Here is a 24,631-nt window from a genome sequence, read left to right on the forward strand (position 1 = left end):
CTGTAAACAATCGCGTTTCTCAAACGATCTCCTATAAAATGATCAGAACTGACTAAAGTTCGATCTAACGCATTGGTACTACTTACCTATGTTTCCCTTCCATATCGATCCGTAGATTTACTCGAAACATTAACAGAGCAGCCTATTTTGACATGAAATAGCCTGGTACGTATAGCAGCTATCGCAATAGCATTAGCCATCCGCAAAGTCTCACGAGCCTCAGTTCGCAATCTCCCATGAGCCTCAGCAAAGTGTAAACAATCGCGTTTCTCAAACGATCTCCTATAAAATGATCGGAACTGACTAAAGTTCGATCTAACGCATTGGTACTACTTACCTATGTTTCCCTTCCATATCGATCCGTAGATTTACTCGAAACATTAACAGAGCAGCCTATTTTGACATGAAATAGCCTGGTACGTATAGCAGCTATCGCAATAGCATTAGCCATCCGCAAAGTCTCACGAGCCTCAGCTCGCAATCTCCCATGAGCCTCAGCAAAGTGTAAACAATCGCGTTTCTCAAACGATCTCCTATAAAATGATCGGAACTGACTAAAGTTCGATCTAACGCATTGGTACTACTTACCTATGTTTCCCTTCCATATCGATCCGTAGATTTACTCGAAACATTAACAGAGCAGCCTATTTTGACATGAAATAGCCTGGTACGTATAGCAGCTATCGCAATAGCATTAGCCATCCGCAAAGTCTCACGAGCCTCAGCTCGCAATCTCCCATGAGCCTCAGCAAAGTGTAAACAATCGCGTTTCTCAAACGATCTCCTATAAAATGATCAGAACTGACTAAAGTTCGATCTAACGCATTGGTACTACTTACCTATGTTTCCCTTCCATATCGATCCGTAGATTTACTCGAAACATTAACAGAGCAGCCTATTTTGACATGAAATAGCCTGGTACGTATAGCAGCTATCGCAATAGCATTAGCCATCCGCAAAGTCTCACGAGCCTCAGTTCGCAATCTCCCATGAGCCTCAGCAAAGTGTAAACAATCGCGTTTCTCAAACGATCTCCTATAAAATGATCGGAACTGACTAAAGTTCGATCTAACGCATTGGTACTACTTACCTATGTTTCCCTTCCATATCGATCCGTAGATTTACTCGAAACATTAACAGAGCAGCCTATTTTGACATGAAATAGCCTGGTACGTATAGCAGCTATCGCAATAGCATTAGCCATCCGCAAAGTCTCACGAGCCTCAGCTCGCAATCTCCCATGAGCCTCAGCAAAGTGTAAACAATCGCGTTTCTCAAACGATCTCCTATAAAATGATCGGAACTGACTAAAGTTCGATCTAACGCATTGGTACTACTTACCTATGTTTCCCTTCCATATCGATCCGTAGATTTACTCGAAACATTAACAGAGCAGCCTATTTTGACATGAAATAGCCTGGTACGTATAGCAGCTATCGCAATAGCATTAGCCATCCGCAAAGTCTCACGAGCCTCAGCTCGCAATCTCCCATGAGCCTCAGCAAAGTGTAAACAATCGCGTTTCTCAAACGATCTCCTATAAAATGATCAGAACTGACTAAAGTTCGATCTAACGCATTGGTACTACTTACCTATGTTTCCCTTCCATATCGATCCGTAGATTTACTCGAAACATTAACAGAGCAGCCTATTTTGACATGAAATAGCCTGGTACGTATAGCAGCTATCGCAATAGCATTAGCCATCCGCAAAGTCTCACGAGCCTCAGCTCGCAATCTCCCATGAGCCTCAGCAAAGTGTAAACAATCGCGTTCCTCAAACGATCTCCTATAAAATGATCGGAACTGACTAAAGTTCGATCTAACGCATTGGTACTACTTACCTATGTTTCCCTTCCATATCGATCCGTAGATTTACTCGAAACATTAACAGAGCAGCCTATTTTGACATGAAATAGCCTGGTACGTATAGCAGCTATCGCAATAGCATTAGCCATCCGCAAAGTCTCACGAGCCTCAGTTCGCAATCTCCCATGAGCCTCAGCAAAGTGTAAACAATCGCGTTTCTCAAACGATCTCCTATAAAATGATCGGAACTGACTAAAGTTCGATCTAACGCATTGGTACTACTTACCTATGTTTCCCTTCCATATCGATCCGTAGATTTACTCGAAACATTAACAGAGCAGCCTATTTTGACATGAAATAGCCTGGTACGTATAGCAGCTATCGCAATAGCATTAGCCATCCGCAAAGTCTCACGAGCCTCAGCTCGCAATCTCCCATGAGCCTCAGCAAAGTGTAAACAATCGCGTTTCTCAAACGATCTCCTATAAAATGATCGGAACTGACTAAAGTTCGATCTAACGCATTGGTACTACTTACCTATGTTTCCCTTCCATATCGATCCGTAGATTTACTCGAAACATTAACAGAGCAGCCTATTTTGACATGAAATAGCCTGGTACGTATAGCAGCTATCGCAATAGCATTAGCCATCCGCAAAGTCTCACGAGCCTCAGCTCGCAATCTCCCATGAGCCTCAGCAAAGTGTAAACAATCGCGTTTCTCAAACGATCTCCTATAAAATGATCAGAACTGACTAAAGTTCGATCTAACGCATTGGTACTACTTACCTATGTTTCCCTTCCATATCGATCCGTAGATTTACTCGAAACATTAACAGAGCAGCCTATTTTGACATGAAATAGCCTGGTACGTATAGCAGCTATCGCAATAGCATTAGCCATCCGCAAAGTCTCACGAGCCTCAGTTCGCAATCTCCCATGAGCCTCAGCAAAGTGTAAACAATCGCGTTTCTCAAACGATCTCCTATAAAATGATCGGAACTGACTAAAGTTCGATCTAACGCATTGGTACTACTTACCTATGTTTCCCTTCCATATCGATCCGTAGATTTACTCGAAACATTAACAGAGCAGCCTATTTTGACATGAAATAGCCTGGTACGTATAGCAGCTATCGCAATAGCATTAGCCATCCGCAAAGTCTCACGAGCCTCAGCTCGCAATCTCCCATGAGCCTCAGCAAAGTGTAAACAATCGCGTTTCTCAAACGATCTCCTATAAAATGATCGGAACTGACTAAAGTTCGATCTAACGCATTGGTACTACTTACCTATGTTTCCCTTCCATATCGATCCGTAGATTTACTCGAAACATTAACAGAGCAGCCTATTTTGACATGAAATAGCCTGGTACGTATAGCAGCTATCGCAATAGCATTAGCCATCCGCAAAGTCTCACGAGCCTCAGCTCGCAATCTCCCATGAGCCTCAGCAAAGTGTAAACAATCGCGTTTCTCAAACGATCTCCTATAAAATGATCAGAACTGACTAAAGTTCGATCTAACGCATTGGTACTACTTACCTATGTTTCCCTTCCATATCGATCCGTAGATTTACTCGAAACATTAACAGAGCAGCCTATTTTGACATGAAATAGCCTGGTACGTATAGCAGCTATCGCAATAGCATTAGCCATCCGCAAAGTCTCACGAGCCTCAGCTCGCAATCTCCCATGAGCCTCAGCAAAGTGTAAACAATCGCGTTCCTCAAACGATCTCCTATAAAATGATCGGAACTGACTAAAGTTCGATCTAACGCATTGGTACTACTTACCTATGTTTCCCTTCCATATCGATCCGTAGATTTACTCGAAACATTAACAGAGCAGCCTATTTTGACATGAAATAGCCTGGTACGTATAGCAGCTATCGCAATAGCATTAGCCATCCGCAAAGTCTCACGAGCCTCAGTTCGCAATCTCCCATGAGCCTCAGCAAAGTGTAAACAATCGCGTTTCTCAAACGATCTCCTATAAAATGATCGGAACTGACTAAAGTTCGATCTAACGCATTGGTACTACTTACCTATGTTTCCCTTCCATATCGATCCGTAGATTTACTCGAAACATTAACAGAGCAGCCTATTTTGACATGAAATAGCCTGGTACGTATAGCAGCTATCGCAATAGCATTAGCCATCCGCAAAGTCTCACGAGCCTCAGCTCGCAATCTCCCATGAGCCTCAGCAAAGTGTAAACAATCGCGTTTCTCAAACGATCTCCTATAAAATGATCGGAACTGACTAAAGTTCGATCTAACGCATTGGTACTACTTACCTATGTTTCCCTTCCATATCGATCAGTAGATTTACTCGAAACATTAACAGAGCAGCCTATTTTGACATGAAATAGCCTCGCGGGTACAACAGCTATTCGGTGACGCCCCCTGACTACAGTTGCCGTAATGCTGGGAAGCGATGCGACCTTGTAATTTACTAGTCGTACTAAAACGTACTGAAACATTTTGGCAGAGCACTGTGTACAACCAGTATGGATCAACAAATTCATCAGTTGATCCATATATAAGGCGCACTGGCCTATAAGGCGCACTGTCGGCTTTTGAGAAAATTTTAGGTTTTTAGGTGCGCCTTTTAGGGCGGAAAATACGGTACTTAATTCTTCATAAATTTTATCATGTGAATCATTACATGACAAAGTTTAAAAGCGACATTAATGTGAACTGTTCTTTCTGTGGAAGCCACCCTAAGACTGTCCAGCGCCTCTTTCGGATTTGTACACGCTCTGCAACTTTTTGGAAGAACTTTGGAAGATTTATTACTGGAGAACACTATATGGACTTCTCTGTAAAATGTAAATTTTGTTTAGTTTTTTTTTAGAAAATAGAAGAAAAAAAGATGTGTTCTTTATCATAAATTTGTTGCTTATTCTTGCTAAATCCAATATCCACAAGAGCAAATATAGTGACCAGAAACCTCATTTACATTTTTTTTATCATGATACTCAATCTTATATAAAGTTGATCAGTAGCTCGTTTAACAAAAGGGCAATAAAAACAATTACTATTTGTACGTCATATTGTCATTTTCGATGTACGTGATGTGTTTATACCCCCTTGCATAATTTGTACTTTGTTCAATGTTGTATACCAATGCTTTATAAAATATAAAAAATATATATACGTATATAAAAAAAAAAATCAGTGCTAAACTGTGACTTGAGCATTACAGTTAAATAAACAAGTACCCAAGCACCCAAGGCAGAGAGATTTCCTCGATTATATTTTGTAATGGAATTGTCTCTGCCCTAATTGCAACCGCTGGCAATTTGATGTTTTTATTTAATCTGAGTTTTTTATTGACTCTATTTGAAACATGCAAAGCCTGTTTCATTTGATACTCTGCACACTGAACACCCTCTGCCGGGACACGTCTATACAGACGACAGCATGTCGGGCGCCAGCGCTTTGGATGTGAACGAGCGCCTTTGCACGCTGGAGCTTCGTTTGCAGCAGCAAGAAGACGAAGTGACGGTGATGAAAGCGGCATTGGCTGATGTTCTTCGCCGTTTGGCGGCTTCGGAAGATGCCAAGAAACAGCTGGGAGGAAAAGGTACTTTACTTCAGCTTACTTGAGTGCCAAGTCAATGTGTTCAGATTGAGCAGTATTCCTTCAATATGACATTGTTCTATTCTTCTAATTTATAGTTGCTGATTGTAAAATAACCGCAAAAGGGTGGTACCGTAGCATGTACCGATAGCTCAAAGTGCAGATACTGAGACCTACTATCGGTCCTCGCTTATCTCCAGTCAAAATGTTTTGCTGTGAAAATGTTTGCAGCAAATGCGGTCACTGCTTTGATCAAACATTTTGAAAGCAGACATGCGAGTGTCAATCTGTATTTTGACATTTGATCAATGCTGTACTTAACACGGCACCCTAACTTGAATTGATTGACTGTTGAATCACTGCTGCTATCCAAGTCATGGCAAAGTGATGGAAAGATCCGCATATGATTTCAAGAGCCGTTGACAGTTTGACCTGCCCGAATATCAGGGAGGCCGCACAATATAACCCCCAAAATAAAGTGATATAATATTGCAAAGACTTGCAGTTGTATGCTTTTATCTGAATTTAAACCGGTCAGACGCAAACTTAAATGTGCAAGGCAATCCAATGGGTGACGCTGAGCTATCTTGGCTAATTAGCTAAAAAGACATTGAGCTTGCTTATTTTGCCACAAAGATCTTTCATTAGATGATAAAAATGTCATTTCTTTAGGGACACGTTAAATATCACAATCATGTCGATATTGCTTTATGCAACGACCACGCCACACATTTCGCCTTTGTTGAGTTCAACTTTGTATAGTTCCTTAAAAAACAAGCAGAGCTGTAACAAAGAGCTTTACATTAAGGTTGAACATGAGAAGAATCAAAGAGACGGCCATTTGTGTCATTGATGTGGTGCACAGAAGGCGAGATCCTAAAAGGTTAAGCAGCGGGATCTGTGTGCTCACGGTGCCAACGTGACCTGGGCCAGTATTTGTATCAATAACATTGAGGTGTTTGTAAATGGGCCTTCCACTGTACGAGCAGAAAAGGGAAGAGGTGAGACTGGAGTCCTGGTTCCTCTTTGTTGAGTTGTTTTCTTTTATCAATCACAAAGGGGAGAGTGGTGGGCAAGAAAGAGAGAAGGTGGCTTCCTCTTTACATCAACATCTAACATTGCGCCCGCCTGCCAGTGAGCGGAACGGCAGCGGTTTGCGCATGAGGAAAACCTTCCTCACTCTGTGACATCGTCCAATGTGTGTTTCGTCCTTCAGGTGCAGCATTGTCCAACTCATGCATTACAAACGGAGGAACATCCGGACGGAAGAGCGACTCTGCCTCGGCCACCAGGAAGGAAACCGTGTCATCCGCCGCCAAGAGGTAAGCCGCACACATGAGCAGATGGTTCTCACAAAGTATGGTTGACATAAGAGCCCAAAAATCAACTTGTTTAAAAATTATACATGCTTAAAGCTTACGTATCACGGTAATAAATTCTACTGTTTTAAGTTTTACTCATTCAGTTGTGGTCTATATAAAGTGGAACTGTCAGGAACAGAGACGGGGGGTGACCAAATGCAGCACAAACCTTTATTGAAACGGGGAGAAGGGGGAGTGGAACGCTGGACTGCCGGTCTGGCTGGTGTGGCTGAGCAGAAGAACGCAGCGCTTAGTCGGAGTCGGAGGCAGGCAGGGGGTCGAGGCAGGCGGCAATCAGAGCATGGTCAAGGACAGGCGAATAGTCAGGACTAGTGATGGGTCCGGCAACACAGATGCGTCGGCGCATGTGTCGAGCTCATAGAGCGAAGCCCCGTGTCGGTGCGCGTATCGCTTTAAAAAAGCCACGTGACCGAACGAGCAGCATTGTAGTCTGTCAAGGAAGCGCGCTTTAGCTCTGTTAAAGGAAGCGCATTGACAACGGGATGGATCTGCTAAAACAATATCTGATCTTTTGCGGTTCATCCTCGAAGTTATCAAGAATTATGGAGCAGCCCCAAGTCAGATACTGGGACAATAAAAAGACCCACTTCACTGCACTCCAGCCTCATCTGTGCCGTGTGAATGTGTGTTTTCAACGGCGGGAGAAATTGTGTCCAAAAAGCGCAACAGGCTCAATTTCAAAACATTGGAAAAACCTGTTGTTTTAAATAAAAATTAGTAAAAAACAAATCTCGGTGCACAAGCATCCTCTTTCACAACACGTTCACTTCGATTTTCATGTTACGATACATGTTCACATTATTGATTGACTGTAACTATAAAATATATTTTCAATTTAAATGAATATGTGAAACAATACAATATAAAATATAATTACTTACCGTATTTTCCGCACTATTAGGCGCACTTAAAAACTTACATTTTACTCAAAAAACCACAGTGCGCCTTATAATGCAGAGCGCCTTATATATGGATCAATTGATGAATTTGTTGATCCATACTGGTTGTACACAGTGCTCTGCCAAAATGTTTCAGTGCGTTTTAGTACGACTAGTAAATTACAAGGTCGCATCGCTTCCCAACATTACGGCAACTGTGGTCAGGGGGCGTCACCGAATAGCTGTTGTACCCGCGAGGCTATTTCATTTCAAAATAGGCTGCTCCGTTAATGTTTCGAGTAAATTTACGGATTGATATGGAAGGGAAACATAGGTAAGCAGTACCAATGTGTTAGGTCAAACTTTAGTCAGTTCCGATCATTTTATAGGAGATCGTTTGAGAAACGCGATTGTTTACACTTTGCTGAGGCTCATGGGGGTCTGCGAGCTGAGGCTCATGGGAGTTTGCGGGTGGCTAATGCTATAATAATAGCTGCTATACGCACAAGGCTATTTCATGTCAAAATAGGCTGCTCTGTTAATGTTTCGAGTAAATTTACGGATCGATATGGAAGGGAAACATAGGTAAGCAGTACCAGTGTTAGATCGAACTTTAGTCAGTTCTGATCATTTTATAGGAGATTGTTTGAGAAACGCGATTGTTTACAGAGGGCTCATTGGTTATTGGCTAGTGGATGCATACCGCAACCCTAGTCAACCTCAGTTTGTTGCAGTATAGCTTCTATTTTATGCGCCTTTTAATCCGGTGCGCCCTATATATGAAATAATTTCTAAAATAAAAAATTCAATGAGGGTGCGCCTTATAATCCAGTGCGCCTTTTGGTGCGAAAAATACGGTAAATTAATTAATGTATATCAAATCAGTGTCAGTCATGTCTGTCAACTAGGTTGCCTGTAGTAATTTTAAGGTCCAGCGGGTGTCAGCAGTCAGCGACACAGTATCGACACAGTGTCATTACAGTTTGGCAATGTGTCGAAACGATACACGACGCCTCATGGACCCATCACTAGTCAGGACAGGCAGCGAGCAAGGCGAGTCGGGTCAGAACACGAGCAAAGTCGGCAACGGGAATCGTTCGGGCAGGGCACAGTGAGCAGTGGCGTCACTGGCAGTGTAAGGAGACAAACTGACAACCACTGGCTTGATTCACCGAGTTTAAATAGAGCAGACCCAACGAGCCGTGGCAGGTGCTGGTGATTAGCTTGATTCGGGGCATGGCTGGAAGTCAGGTGACGCAGCTACCCGAGGTAGCTTTTACTTGCGCCGCAAACTTTTTGATTGATTAAAAGATGTCAACGGCAGAAGACTTGTCCATACATACATAACACATAACAAAATAAATCCCCTCACAATATTTATGAACATGTCTTGCAGGGGCGGATCTAGGATTCTAGGAGATCAGGTGCTTAGCCCAGATTTATTCATTATTTATTTATTTATTTATTTAGATACATACATTTATTTTTAAGAAATTGTTTGACTTTTGTTATTTTTTATTCAATTTTGTTAATTCTTTATTCTCAGATGGGTTGTTGCAGCAGATAGAACCCTTTTTATTTAGTCTTAAGATGACTAAACTAAGGCCATATAGCCTCGACTATTTAAGTTGTATTTTATAATTTCACACACTATACATGTTTCACAACAGGTTGAGGTCACTGTATTGTTATTGTTGCATGTTGTTTGAGATGTCCGTTGTTGAGCAAGGAAAACAAAGATATGGAGTAACAATTGGTTCTTTATTGGCAAGATCTTGGGTTGTTTAACGGTGGCAGTACACGAGGCACAGCAGCAGATGAAACAACACCCCCCATCTCCAGGTCAGAAGGTTTTATACTGTCCGGAAAAGGCGGGAAAGCGTCACCTGACCGTGCGTGTGCGTGCGTGCGTGCGTGCGTGCGTGCGTGCGTGCGTGTGGCTATGTGTATTGGCAGGTTACACAGTTCAGTGTGCCTTTTCCGTGTTCTGTTTGAGCAGTTATGTTTATATAAAATAATGAGAAGATTTGGACACATATGAGCATGAAAACGTACTATATGAGTTTGTCTAACCTATCCGAATATGTACACGTTGCTGTTTCACCCACTTCAATCCCCCTTTTGACCTCGAAAGAGGTCAACCAAAAAACAAAATCCGAGCCATATCGGGAAAAACAATACAGCGAGCAGGAGCAAAATTACCTAATATAAAGGGCGATTTCTAGAGGACGGGTTGGTGGTTGTAATAGACGATACATGCGTTAAAATGTTACACAATCAAGTCAAGTTTATTTATATAGCCCTAAATCACAGGCAAGTCTCAAAGGGCTTCACATGTACCAAAAATTGACAATTATTCTCTAATATCCCCTGATCTTAAACTCCCAGGAGGGCAAGGAAAAACTCAAAAAAACCCTACTGGGGGGAAAAATGAGAAACTTTGAGAAGAGACCACAGATGGGAGGATCCCCTTTCCAGGATGACCAAGCTGCAATGGACGCAGAGAGGGCAGAGCTCAGTGGCCTAGTGGTAGAGTGTCCGCCCTGAGACTGGAAAGTTGTGGGTTCAAACCCCGGCCGGGTCATACCAAAGACATTTGGTCTTAAATCAGGCATGTCCAAAGCCCGGCCCACGGGCCAAATCCGGCCCCCGGTCAGATTTCATACGGCCCGCAGCTTTGGTCTTATAATGTATTTTTTATGGCCCGCCTGCACTGTCAAACTGAATAAAAAATTCACAAAACTTGAAACTGTAATTTCTCTTACTACCAAAAGGTGGCAGCACCACCCCTCTCCGCTCATTTCTGCCATGGCGACTGCAACGAAAACAAGGAAAGTTGACATTGAGGGCTGTTGCTTTCAAGAGAAATGGGAATTACAATACTTCACTGAAAATCAAGGCAATTGTGTTTGTCTAATTTGTAAAGAGATGGTTGCCTTGTTTAAGGATTTCAACCTAAAGATACACTATCAGACTAAATATGCTTACACATACGACAAGCTAACAGGGCGTGACCGCGCTGATAAAGTGAAGCAGCTTCAAGCTGAACTGGCATCACAACAGCGATTTTTCACGTGGGGCTGTGAGTCAAAAGTAAATATTACTAAAGCAAGCTACGAAGTACTGTTGATGTTATAAACCTGTAGACGTGACACAAACTATTACTTTCTGAAATATATTGTAAATGACGAGCAAAATTCACTTGTTTTAAGTTTTAATAATAACAGACAACTTTTCATTACTTATAACTCCCGTTTAAAATGTTCATTAGGCAAAAATAATTTTAAACCTATGTAAATTTAAGGTATTTCATAGTTTCTTCAATGTTATCTGACTCTTCAGATATGAATGAAAGGCAGAATTTGCGTTTTTATAGTTGTTCGCCTGAGTGACTTATATTTGGTTATTTTGTCATTTGAAAATTAAAGACAATTGTGACAATGAAATTTGTTTTATATCAGTGTGTGTATTTGCATGAAATGTTTGTAGTTAAAAAATGTCCGAAAAAACTATTGGCCCCCGGGCCCCTTCACTTTATCAAATCTTTCCCTCCTTGCAAAAACTTGGGACACTCCTGTCTTAAATGGACGGGGAACCAATGTAAGTTGGCTAATATTGGGGTAATGTGATCAAAATTTCTTGTCCGTGAGAGCAGCCGTGTAGCAGTATTTTGTACTAACTGTAGACTTTTAATACTGGATTTAGGAGACCAGAGAATAATGCGTTACAGTAGTCCAGGCGCGACGTAATAAACGCATGTATAATAGTTTCTGCATCACCGATCGAAAGAATCGGACGAATCTTAGCAATGTTACGGCGGTGAAGAAATGCAATTCTACTGTAGTTATGTTCGTAATGTGCTTTTGAAAGGAGAGCGTTTGGTCAAATATTACCCCAAGATTAGTTACATTATCACACTGAGTGATAGTACAGTTATCCATAGTTATAGTGGTTTCTTTAAATAAGTGGTGATAACGAGCTGGACCAATTATCAACATCTCAGTTTTATCTGGGTTAAGACAAAGGAAATTGAGAGACATCCATTGTTTGATCTCCGCAAGGCACGCCTCAAGATTACAACAGTCCCCCGGATTTGTCATCGATAACTGCATATATAATTGAGTGTCATCCGCGTAACATTGTAAACTAATGTTATATTTACATATTATGACCCCAATCATATAAATATTAAATACAATTGGTCCGAGTACCGATCCCTGCGAGACACCACACGTAACGTTATAGAGCTCAGAGGTCGCATTGCCATGACCACTCAGTGGGTCCTGTCAGATAGATAGGAATAGAACCAGCGTAGTGCTGACCCTGAAATAGCAACGCAGCTTTTAAGGCGCTTTAATAAAATATTGAAGTCTCCAGTGTCGAAGGCAGCACTAAGATCAAGTAATAATAAGACAGATGAGGTGTTTGAATCCATATCTATGAGGAGATTAGTCACTTTAGCAAGTGCTGTCTCAGTGGAATGATTAGCTCTAAAACCAGACTGAAAAGATTCAAATCGATTATTGGCGACCATGTAATCAATAAGCTGCTGCGCTACTACTTTTTCAAGAATTTTTGCTATGAATGGGAGATTTTAAACCGGTCTATAATTACTGAGACAGTCCGGGTCGAGATTTGGTCGCTTAAGTAGCGGTTTAATGATACTGGTGTTAGGGTAGTGCCAGAGGCGTAGCCAAGCCGGGGCGAGCCGGGGCGGCGCCCCGGTTAGGACTCCCTGCGCCCCGGTTGAAAAAAATCGAGCTTTTTCGATTCTTCATTTTCATGCCGTTTTTTTCTTTCGGTCTTGCGCGAATGTGCTTGCGCTATTCTATGTGCGCGATGTTATCCATTCACCGTTTGCCTCCCGGACCCGGATGTTGTTTTAGCGATCAGCGAACGGCGTGGGTGATGTTCGATTTTTTTTCCTGTGGGCGTGCGCCTCGACTGGAAAAATTCCTGGCTACGCCTCTGGGTAGTGCTCACTCTAACCTATTTTGCAAGAACCACACTGGAGACAAGTTAGTCGTTTCAGACACCTGCAGGTGGAGAGTTCACTCGTCGCTGTGCTTACAGCGATGGTCGAATGAAGTCTGACTCAGGCCTCATCAGGTGCATATTTATTGAGAGAAACAGAGTGGGGTTGAAAGTGGGGGTGTGGGAACACAGGATGGGGTGAAGCCGCTTCCCTGCTGATCAAAGCATAGCAGGGGGCCTTTTACGACTTTGTGTAAACAAAGCAACTTTGATTGCTTCCTCTGCAGCTAGTCAATCAGGTGAAAAGAGCTTAGCACTTTGGTCTACTACTTTTGTTAAGAGGACAAGCTAGGTAAATTATTACAGGTTACATTCCAACATAATCATACGATGAAGATATTCTGCAAACCCTAACATATCCCTCCTGTTTTATCATATGAGTATGTCAATCCCGATCAATCAAACATAAGAAAGAAAATACAATGACAGCAATAATCTCCAGTGAAGAGGAGGTATTTCCCTCAATGCTCCAGTCCAAATTTTGTGTGCAACTGAAAAACCTGCGGCCAGATTAAATGCAGGAAAAGAGTTACACGGTCCCTCTGCCTTAGGCGACCAGAATGTTATCAATAAAAAAGAAAAACACAGAAACAGTACATCATTGTACCCATCACTTGCAAGGCATTTTCGATGGTCAAATCATCAAGTTTCTGTAAAATAATGCTGAGCTAAACAGCATCTACGCAATCCACGTCTCGCAGCACATCATAGTCATCACATCCGTCATCTCTGAGAAGTTGTATATGTACTTGTGCCACGGTAGAAGACACAAACCTTGTCACAGCAGACTTCAAACATGGGATAACACAGGTCGTAAACAAGCACAACAATACCAGCACAGCTAGCACAGGAGTCACAAGTTTAAACAGCAACTGCCACCAAGCGCCAGAGAATAGCCATGAAAAGAAATCCCATTGATGTGGGATGTTATCCTCCGACATGGCCTGCTGTAAATTCCTCAGTGAGTTCATGGCTTCCTTGATGTGCGTGTCGTTAGCTCCTGGAATGTATGTGCAACAGGAAGTCCCAATGATGTGGCACACACCACCTTGTGCTGCCGTCAACAAGTCCAGAACCATCCTGTTTTGCAAGACCATTAGTCTAATAGCCTGGATCTCTCTATTTTGTCCATCATCGACTTGCAGTGAGAGGTTCACAAAGGATTGAAAACGACAGTTCAGTGTCTCGATGAAGAGAGATTGTTTTCCAACTCCGATCCAAGGAAAAAGCGCATGAACAACTTTGTTTCCGACAGGCCATATTTTATGGTCGTCCGGAACATTCGCACCCCAGACAGGGTCATGGGGGTCAAAGGTTGTAATCGCCCTGCGTCGACGTCCAGAAGAGTTGTGTGCTGTCGTCAGCTGACGATGTTGTATCCTGTAGGTGTGGTCTGTCACCCACACTGGTGCACACACTCCTGTCCAGTTGGCGGGCAGCATCGGATAAACCTTGTGACCACAAAGCCACCAGCCATTCTGTATGAAGTATGTTCCGTTTGATGGTGCAGCCATGTTGGTCGGAGCCCTCTCACCACCTGCAATGGCTCTCTTATCCTGACACTCAGTGGCGATGTCCAAAGCTCCCATCCAGTTCCCTCCTGGAGAGCAGTCTCTGTCAACGCATTTGTGGGTCTCACTTCCTTGGATGTAACACGTATAGTTCACTCCAGGTGGCCGCTCTGTGAAGGCCACCTGCGGCAGCGTTCGTCCTTTAACAGTCACATTGAGATTTGTCCAGAAAAGCTGATCACAGGTACCTTCCGCAAGTCCAGGGCGGGAAGGGTCGTCATCACTCACTTTGACAGCACGGTGTTGATATCCAACTCCTCCCATGGATGCCATACATTTCGCTTCAGTGACATTCATTGCTCTGGCCTCCAAGTGAACTTGCGTGGAGGAAGGGGGGAGTTTTGAACACACATAGCAACCCTCCTGTGTGTGCGATCTCACAGTGAATTTGACGTAGCGGTACCAAGTGTTGGTTTCGTATGGGTTTCTGGGGTCCCATGACCAGTCCTCAAAGTTCTCATCGTGTGACCATCGTTTTCCACGGTCAACATTGTCACCTGGTCTGTTCAGTTGAGTCCATAGACCATAGCACGCTCCAACCACAACGCAGCAGAGGATCCATCTGGCATATGGAGCCCCGTTGCTACTAGGATGGCAGAGACACCGGGACATCCCCTCGCCTAGCGGAGTGGGGATCGTTGTTTTCTTCACCAACATTGAGACGTCCCACCCTAAACGATAGGACCCCTTTGAAGTTAGCCTTCCCCACCACTCCGAATTAGGGGTCCAGCACTCTCTGCAACTTGCAGTGGCTGAGGTGAATCCAGCTGGGCCGTTCAGCGATCTTCACTGCGGTGGGGGTAGTCAGCAAGACTTGGAATGGTCCCTCCCACCGTGGGTGGCCCAGTTCCTTCTTTTGATGACTTTGATGTAGACCCAGTCTCCTGGTATGATGGGGTTGTCGACCTGTGAGGATGAAAGATCAGGCGGCAGTAAATTTGCATTTGACACCTCTGTCAGTCTGAGCGTTCTGATCATGTAATCTGCCAAGGACTGTTCTTCGTCTGCTTTTTGCATATATTGTATTATTCACCAGTCAATTTTATTCCCCTTTTGAATTGGGCAAATGAGAGTGTTCGCGAGAAGTGTTTGAGCACTTCCGAATGACTCCTCCTGACCAAAGACCATTTATGACAGAGGCTATCCCATTTATTGCCTCCTGTTGTAAAGGAGATTCTCTGATCTTGGTTACTGGAGGAACGGACCTTAAGTCCTGTAGCAGATGGTTCCTTTGCCCATCCCCTTATCAGTTAAATAATGTTGATTAGCCAGGGAAACGCATAAGCGCGTGCCCTTCCAAACAGCTACACCACTTCCTCATGGCTTCTTCAGTTACTTTTCAATCATCTTCCAATTGTTTACAGCAAAAGTTTGAGAAAAAAAATCTAACTCAATGGTACAACGCCATATGTATCAGAGAATCTATATGTAGTAAAGTGTTGTATATATATATATTTTTTTTCCTCCCACTCTCTATACAACATTCTCCCTCCTTCTGAGGCATGGCGACGCCCATGTCTCACACCTTGACAAACTCTTTGGGAGGATGTGTTCTGTACCACATATGACTCTATCATCATTTAATTTGACTTTCTTTCCAAAACGCTCCTCAGTTTCCCAGTTCACACATCTTCTGCATGTGTTACTGCTTCTCCAGTTTTTTTTCCTAGTTAATTAGCAATCCAAAAGCAACCTTTTTATTTCCTTTATGTATTTATTTCTTCCTTAGCATTTAACGTACTCAAAATCACTCTTTCTTCAAAGTCGCTCTACTAATTTTCGATAGTAGTGTCCAACAACGTCAACCATTCAACCTGTATTTCCCCTTCATTCAGGCAACCAGTCATCAATGCTCATTTGCATCTCACACACAGTCTCCAAGAAGGAGTCTTTCTATCACATCGGTCCCAATTCATCCAAGCTCACCACACAACATTCACATACCATTTTCAACTCAAGGTTCCTGATAGAACAATCCACCAATCCAAAAAAAACTCAACACAAAAAAAACTGCTGGCAAATTAATCAGAAGTTTTTCTTTGTTTTTAAATCTGAATAACCCAATCTCTCAGATTCAGCTCGCATATAGAAGTTTGTATAATCTTATAACACAACCAGTCAATTATTTCTATTAAATGTGAATGTCTTAAATTCACAATTTTGATTCTTCCAATTCCTGAAAGCATGTTCTGTCGTTTCTTACTTAACATGCACTAGTGTGGATCAGTTTCTGCTCGCAAACAGATTTCTCTCTTTTCCTCTCATTTTTATCTTCCAAAAGCGTTTCTGTTCTGCGGTGCAAATTGGATAGACCACAGTCTAGCAAATTTCTGTACACTAAAAGTTTAGCCAATTTTCATCATTTTAACACACATGCACAGCCCTCGCGCGCGTAAGGTAGATCCCAGCACCAATGATTCGTCACAGGCTGGCCATTTCCTGTGGTCGATCATGAGCTGGTCCCTCCCACGCACACGAGGACAGCACATTCTAAGTTTTATTTGTCTTCTAGAAGCCAGTTGCATTCATTTACCACTTGATTTGCAAATTTTAACTTTAGTGTACATACACAATTTGATCTCTGGTCATTTGTCATTGGGCATACAACAGCATTGTCATACTCCTTGCATGGACAGGAGCTCTAACAATCTAAAAAACGTTCTAATAATCTGACAATGACATGTCTTGCTTTCATATGGACATCTGTTACTTCTTTCTCTGTATGAGCATGAGGGGTCAAAGTGGAGGAAGCTTGTCATGCTGTAAATGTGACTTTTCCTCTGCCCCTTCCTCCACCCTTTGATTGGTGTCGTTTTGCCTGACGACACTCTCTTGCGAAGTGTCCCCGTTTCCCACAGTTCCAACAGGTCTCTGAATCTGATGGGGATTTTGAATTATATGGAGGCCTGCGACCTTGTTGGCCTCTACCTCTTCCTCTGGCCTGCTGGGACCCATGAAAGAAGACTGTTGTATCTTCATCTAGGTCAACATCATCATCATCATCGCCTAGATGAAATACATCAGAACTTTTGCCTCTTTTGATCACTTTTTCAGCATGTCTGGCCCATTGCATAGTTGTTGTCACACTTGCAATATCTTCTTCCACCAAATGTTTCCTCACCCAGTTGCCTATTTCAGGGCGGAAATTAGTAAGGAGCGCATTTTTAAGCTGTTGCTGATAAGCACTCTCAGCCGCATCATCGAATGGGGTGCCACTGTGCACCCAGAATTCTTTTTCAAATCTTAATTGAATGGCGGTCTCATCACTTTTTATCTTTCCAGGTTTTGTCTCTTGAATTTGTTTTCTTCTCTCTTGTGAAGCTTTCAACCACATTCTAGCACAATTCAACTCTCTCTCTTTTCTTTTCTTTTTCAGTCCCTTTGTCGTTCTATCTACACTCTCCTCCAAAACATCAACCACTATCTTCCACAGTTCAACTTTCAACTTCCCTTCTACTCCATATTTTTTCTTCCACTTTGGCATGTATTGCATACAATTAGGAAATTTACTCGCCATGTACTTCTCATCTCCTTCAAGAGCTAGGGATTTACCGGTTTTGTTTCCCATCTTAATTTGGTATTTTAGGTTCATACAATTTTTCGTTTTATTTTTATGTTCTTTGAGGACCCCTCCGTGAGTCGTCACCTTATCGTGGTGGAGGGGTTTGCGTGCCCCTATGATCCTAGGAGCCATGTTGTCTGGGGCTTCATGCCCCTGGTAGGGTCACCCATGGCAAACGGGTCCTAGGTGAGGGGCCAGACAAAGCACGGCTCATCAGCCCCTTATGATGAAAAAAATTAATGGATCACGTTTTCCCTCGCCCGGACGCGGGCCACCGGGGCCCCCCTCTGGAGCCAGGCCTGGAGGCGGGGCTCGAAGGCGAGCGTCTGGTGGCCGGGCCTTCGCCCATGGGGCCCGGCCCGGCTCAGCCCGAAAAGGAAACGTGGGTCCCCCTTCCCATGGGCTCACCACCTGTGGGAGGGGCCAAAGGGGTCGGGTGCATTGCAAGCTGGGCGGCGGCCAAAGGCAGGGACCTTGGCGGTCTGATCCCCGGCTGCAGAAGCTGGCTCTTGGGACATGGAATGTCACCTCTCTGGCTGGAAAGGAGCCCGAGCTGGTGTGCGAGGCAGAAAAGTTCCGACTAGATATAGTCGGACTTGCCTCCACGCACAGTTTGGGTTCCGGTACAAGCCCTCTCGAGAGGGGCTGGACTCTCTTCCACTCTGGAGTTGCCCACGGTGAGAGGCGTCGAGCAGGTGTGGGTATACTTATTGCCCCCCGGCTGGGCGCCTGCACATTGGGGTTCACCCCGGTGAACGAGAGGGTAGCCTCCCTCCGCCTTCGGGTGGGGGGACGGGTCCTGACTGTTGTTTGTGTCTATGCACCAAACGGCAGCTCAGAGTACCCACCCTTCTTGGAGTCCCTGGAGGAAGTGCTGGAGAGCGCTCCTTCTGGGGACTCCGTCGTTCTACTGGGTGACTTCAATGCTCACGTGGGCAATGACAGTGAGACCTGGAAGGGCGTGATTGGGAGGAACGGCCCCCCCGATCTGAACCCGAGCGGTGTTCTATTGTTGGACTTCTGTGCTCGACACGGATTTTCAATAATGAACACCATGTTCAAACATAAGGGTGTCCATGTGTGCACTTGGCACCAGGACACCCTAGGCCGCAGTTCGATGATCGACTTTGTAGTCGTGTCACGACACGCCTTCCATTGTGGAAGCAGGGCCTGGGGACTCTGAGGCGGACTCTCCAATCTCTGGGGTTGAAGTCACTGAGGTAGTTAAAAAACTCCTCGGTGGCAAGGCCCCGGGGGTGGATGAGATCCGCCCGGATTTCTTAAGGGCTCTGGATGTTGTGGGGCTGTCATGGCTGACACGTCTCTACAGCATCGCGTGGACATCGGGGACAGTGCCTCTGGATTGGCAGACTGGGGTGGTGGTTCCCCTCTTTAAGAAGGGGGACCGGAGGGTGTGTTCCAATTACAGGGGAATTACACTCCTCAGCCTCCCTGGTAAGGTCTATTCAGGGGTGCTGGAGAGGAGGGTCCGTCGGGAGGTCGAACCTCGGATTCAGGAGGAACAGTGTGGCTTTCGTCCTGGCCGTGGAACAGTGGACCAGCTCTTCACCCTCAGCAGGATCCTCGAGGGTGCATGGGAGTTCGCCCAACCAGTCCACATGTGTTTTGTGGACTTGGAGAAGGCGTTCGACCGTGTCCCTCGGGAGGTTCTGTGGGGGGTGCTTCGGGAGTACGGGGTACCGAGCCAACTGATAAGGGCGGTTCGGTCCCTGTATCACCGATGCCAGAGTGTGGTCCGCATTTCCGGCAGTAAGTCGGATTCGTTCCCAGTGAGGGTTGGACTCCGCCAAGGCTGCCCTTTGTCACCGATTCTGTTCATAATTTTTATGGACAGAATTTCTAGGTGCAGCCGAGGCGTTGAGGGTGTCCGGTTTGGGGACCTCAGCATCGCGTCTCTGCTTTTTGCAGACGACGTTGTGCTGTTGGCTTCTTCAGGCCGTGATCTCCAGCTCTCACTGGAGCGGTTCGCAGCCGAGTGTGAAGCGGTCGGGATGAGGGTCAGCACCTCCAAATCCGAGTCCATGGTCCTCGATCGGAAAAGGGTGGAATGCCCTCTCCGGATCGGGGATGAGATCCTGCCCCAAGTGGAGGAGTTTAAGTATCTTGGGGTCTTGTTCACGAGTGAGGGGAGGATGGAGCGTGAGATCGACAGGCGGATCGGTGCAGCGTCGGCAGTAATGCGGACTCTGTACCGGTCCGTCGTGGTAAAGAGAGAGCTGAGCCAAAAGGCAAAGCTCTCAATTTACCGGTCGATTTACGCTCCTACCCTCACCTATCTCGTTACCGAAAGAACGAGATCCCGGATACAAGCGGCCGAAATGAGTTTTCTCCGCAGGATGTCCGGGCTCTCCCTTAGAGATAGGGTGAGAAGTTCGGTCATCCGGGAGAGACTCGGAGTAGAGTCGCTACTCCTCCACGTTGAGAGGAGCCAGATGAGGTGGCTCGGGCATCTCATCAGGATGCCTCCTGGACGCCTCCCTGGGGAGGTGTTCCGGGCATGTCCCACCGGTAGGAGACCCCGGGGACGACCCAGGACGCGCTGGAGAGACTATGTCTCTCGGCTGGCCTGGGAACGCCTTGGGATCCCCCGGGATGAGCTAGATGAAGTAGCTGGGGAGAGGGAAGTCTGGGAGTCCCTCCTGAAGCTGCTGCCCCCGCGACCCGACCCCGGATAAGCGGAAGAAGATGGATGGATGGATGGATGGGATGGATGTTCTTTGAGGATCCTCAATGCAGGTTTAAATAGACCATCCACCAATTTCTCTTTGCAGTCAATTTATCCTACCAGTCGCACTCTCAACCACACAAACTCCAGCGCTTTTTATCTTTAGGCCTATCCAGGATGGGTGTAAAACCCTCCCAAACAGCTTGGAAGAACGGACAAAAAAAAAGAATCTACACCCTTCTTCAATTAGGAAAAAGAGACTCTGTCTTTTCTTAGCCCGTTCCTTCCACTGGGACTAGAATCCCAGCTGTTTCATAGCTTGGAAAAACCAAAGCCGTATCTCATAGCCCGGACAAACCAAAGCCGTATCTCATAGCTCGGACAAACCAAAGCCGTATCTCATAGCTCGGACAAACCAAAGCCGTATCAGCGCTTTTTTCTTTAACTTACTTGTCCCCTGGTTCGTTGCACTGCCGGATCCCGTCAATCCACCTCTGTCAGACGAAGGCAGACCTAAGACGCTGGCCCAGCGAAGAATTTCCTTCCCAGGTCTTTCTTTACCAGGTCCTCCTAATGGACGCTGGCCCGTCGACGGTGTACAGCGCGTCGTCCTCCGTCAGCCAGATGGCGGGTATGAGGGTCCCGGGTTTCGGCACCAAAATGTTAGGGTAGTGCTCTCTCTAACTTATTTTGCAAGAACCACACTGGAGACAAGTTAGTCGTTTCAGACACCTGCAGGTGGAGAGTTCACTCGTCGCTGTGCTTACAGCGATGGTCGAATGAAGTCTGACTCAGGCCTCATCAGGTGCATATTTATTGAGAGAAACAGAGTGGGGTTGAAAGTGGGGATGTGGGAACACAGGATGGGGTGAAGCCGCTTCCCTGCTGATCAAAGCATAGCAGGGGGCCTTTTACGACTTTGTGTAAAAGATCTTAGCACTTTGGTCTACTACTTTTGTTAAGACAGGACAAGCTAGGTAAATTATTACAGGTTACATTCCAACATAATCATACGATGAAGATATTCTGCAAACCCTAACAACTGGTTTTAAAGGCTGTTGGCACTATACCAGAAGAGAGACAGATTAATTATAATCAAGACGGACGGTCCTAAAATCTGAAATAATTCTTTAAATAGTTTGGCTGGAAGTAGGTCGAGTAAACACGTTGTTTGTTTAGCCGCACTAACCAATTGTTAAGCCTTTCAAGGGACACGCTTTTAAAATCTGAGAGGGTTATTGCATGATCGTCGGCGCCCGTAATCGGCGGTCTCGACTGAGTAATTGGAACGGTCATCTTGATGTCATCCCTAATGGATTCAATCTTTCGAGCAAAACATTTCATGAACTTACTTCACTGTTTCTTCTATATCAAACAAATTTCTTTAGGTTCATTTACCTGACATGTTTCGGCGGGTTCTTCCGCCTTCATCAGAGTGTCAGCCGCCTTCACTGACACTCTGATGAAGGCGGAAGAACCCGCCGAAACATGTCAGGTAAATGAACCTAAAGAAATTTGTTTGATATAGAAGAAACAGTGAAGTAATTGAAAAAGAAAAAACAAGATGAACCTAGTACAACTATTTCATGAACTTGTTAGCCGAGTGGAAGGAGCTATCGGAGGTCGGCTGGCGTAGTGTTAGCTTTGCCACTGTATCGAATAAGTATTTAGGATTGTTTTTATTGAGATGAATAATTTGCGAGAAATAACTAGTTTTTGCTAAGATAAGCGCATCTTTGTATTTAGGGAGGCTGTCACGCCATGCCTGATGGAAAACCTCAAGTTTGGTTAAACGCCATTTGCGCTCATGCTTTCAACATAATTGCTTAAGCGTACGTGTTTCATCTGTGAACCATGGAGTAGGCTTTCTTCAGCGAGTTTACAGACGTGGTGGCGCTACAGAGTCGATGGCATTTAACACCGTCGCATTGAATTCATTTGTAAGATTATCAATAGAGCCGATAGTATATGCGGGAAATATGGCAGTTGCCGGCGGCAGTAACTCAGATAGCGCAGTCACAGTTACGGAGTTAATATTATGACTGCTGTAATTTTGATTGCGCTCTTGCCTTTGACAGAGAACAAAAATTTCTAATTTTATTGAGTAGTGATCAGACATAACAGTAGTGTATGGCAGTACTGTTATATTTGAGGTTGCCAGTCCTCGGGATAATACCGGATCTAAGGTATATTTCCATTCTTATGCGTTGCTGCCTGTATGGCTTGCGTAAAACCAAATGTATCAATTAAAGTCTGAAACGCCAAAGTAAGTGGCTCTGGTGGTAAATTTATATGGATATTGAAGTCCCCTATAATTATTATATTATCCGCATTTGTCACTAGATCAGCCACGAATTCGGAAAATTCATTCAGGAAATCAGAGTAAACCCCGGGTGGACGGTAAATAACAGCAAGATAAAACGACGGTGGAGCTGTGGATCGGACAATGAGAACTTCAAATGTTTTAAATACGTTAATCGAACGAGGCCTAAATCTAAGATCGGAATTAGAGATAAGGGCGAAACTCCCACCCTTTTTACGAGGACGCGCCACATGCCAGCTCACAAAATTTGGAGGTGATGCCTCATTAAGTGGCAGCAGTTCATTAGGTTTTAACCAGGTTTTGCAAAGACCAAAAATGTTTAGGTCATTAACGAGTACTGCTTTTGTGTGAAGTGTTTTAACATTCATAAAACCGAGTTTGAGTCTAATCGGTAGATCAGAGTTCGTATCTATCGGAGGATTTTTAAACGAAATACGAGTAAGATTGTGTTGTCTCGGCCCGGCATTACCGCTAAAATATTTATTAGCACGGCGGGAAGATAGGACCATAGGAATTTGATAGTTAATATTCGGCAGACCAAGATATTATCCGGAACAAGCACCGTGCCATCAGCGCGACCGGTCATGGTAGAGTAAATGGATTTGTCTACTACCTCAGTAGAAAGTGTGTTCATGTATACTGTGGCACTATTCAAACTGTGACACTCTAGTCTACACAATGAACTATGTGCATGCTGGGAATCTAGCCTAGCGCTAGATAACTTTAACTTAACTCCAAACCATCCTAACAGGTGGCCTAGTCACTTGTGACCCAGCCTCCTCTAAAGTGACCTGTCATGAATGGCTCAAACAGTAATCTATGTTCCTCGAAAGAGTGAAGGCGCCTTCACGATTAGGATCAAGGTCGTCCTTCCTCAGCAGGTCGGGGCGGCCCCAGAAGGAGGACCAGTTATCTATAAAATACAGTTCCTGCTTCTTACAGAAACCAGCCATCCATCAATTAAGGGAGACTAATCTACTAAACCTCTCATCAGTGCCTCCCAGGCAGGGGGCCAGAGACAAACACTCGATGCCGACTCATCTTTCTGGCGAGATCACAAGTCCTCGCTATGTTTTTCTTTGTGATCTCTGATTGCCTCATCCTAATGTCATTGGAGCCAACGTTTATCACTATATCCGAGTAGCTAGTATTGTTGGACCTACGCTGTTGACTCGACCTATTGCGAGCCAGCTCCCTAAGATTAGCCTCTATGTCGGGTGCTCTGCCTCCAGTGATACACATTACCGTGGCTGGATTTTTAAGCGTGATGTTTCGGGTAATGGAGTCACCTCTGACCAAAGTGGGAGAGCCAGTAGACCGAGATGGCTTGGAACAGCTATGCGTCTTAACTGGCTCATCGCAGTTAGCTAGCATGGGGCTAGTGCTAACTGGGCTAGCGGGCTGACTACAGCCCGCATCTGTGTCCGCCACATCTACGGTTATCGCGCTATTCTGCTCTAGCTGGTGGACCTCTCGTAGGTGGACCTCTCGCAGGGACAACCTCTCTAAGAGAAGGGTGCAGTTGGTGCACGAAGCCGTACAAACATCTTTATCCGCAGCCATACTTGCGTGTCCAATGATCGACGGTAGACAGTAGACAGACAGCCACGAAGCCAATCGCGCAACCGCAGGGCGCCGGGCGCTCACTGTCGCATTGCTTTAAAAGCGTCTTTGTGTTTTAGGATGGCTTTACTGCTCCCACTTGCTTTCTTTGGAGGCATGATTAGGGGTTAATACAATCCTCAAAGTAACGAAAATACAATAACAACGGAGTCAGTCGGCATCCGGGCCGCGCGGTCGGGTT

At 44.8% G+C, this 24,631-nt stretch overlaps 1 protein-coding gene across 3 annotated transcripts in view; it reads left to right on the top strand.

Moving 5' to 3' along the window:
• Positions 1 to 24,631, top strand: part of LOC119134891 (echinoderm microtubule-associated protein-like 4) — a 65,408-nt gene that overhangs the window by 22,206 nt on the left and 18,571 nt on the right. For all 3 annotated transcript variants that reach the window (XM_037272097.1, XM_037272098.1, XM_037272099.1), the window contains exons 2-3: positions 5,224 to 5,394; positions 6,608 to 6,713. In XM_037272097.1, the coding sequence (XP_037127992.1) occupies positions 5,224 to 5,394; positions 6,608 to 6,713 (277 nt within the window). The remainder of the gene's footprint in view (positions 1 to 5,223; positions 5,395 to 6,607; positions 6,714 to 24,631) is intronic.

The sequence above is a fragment of the Syngnathus acus genome, chromosome 15, assembly GCF_901709675.1.
Source record: "Syngnathus acus chromosome 15, fSynAcu1.2, whole genome shotgun sequence".
NCBI lineage: Eukaryota > Metazoa > Chordata > Actinopteri > Syngnathiformes > Syngnathidae > Syngnathus > Syngnathus acus.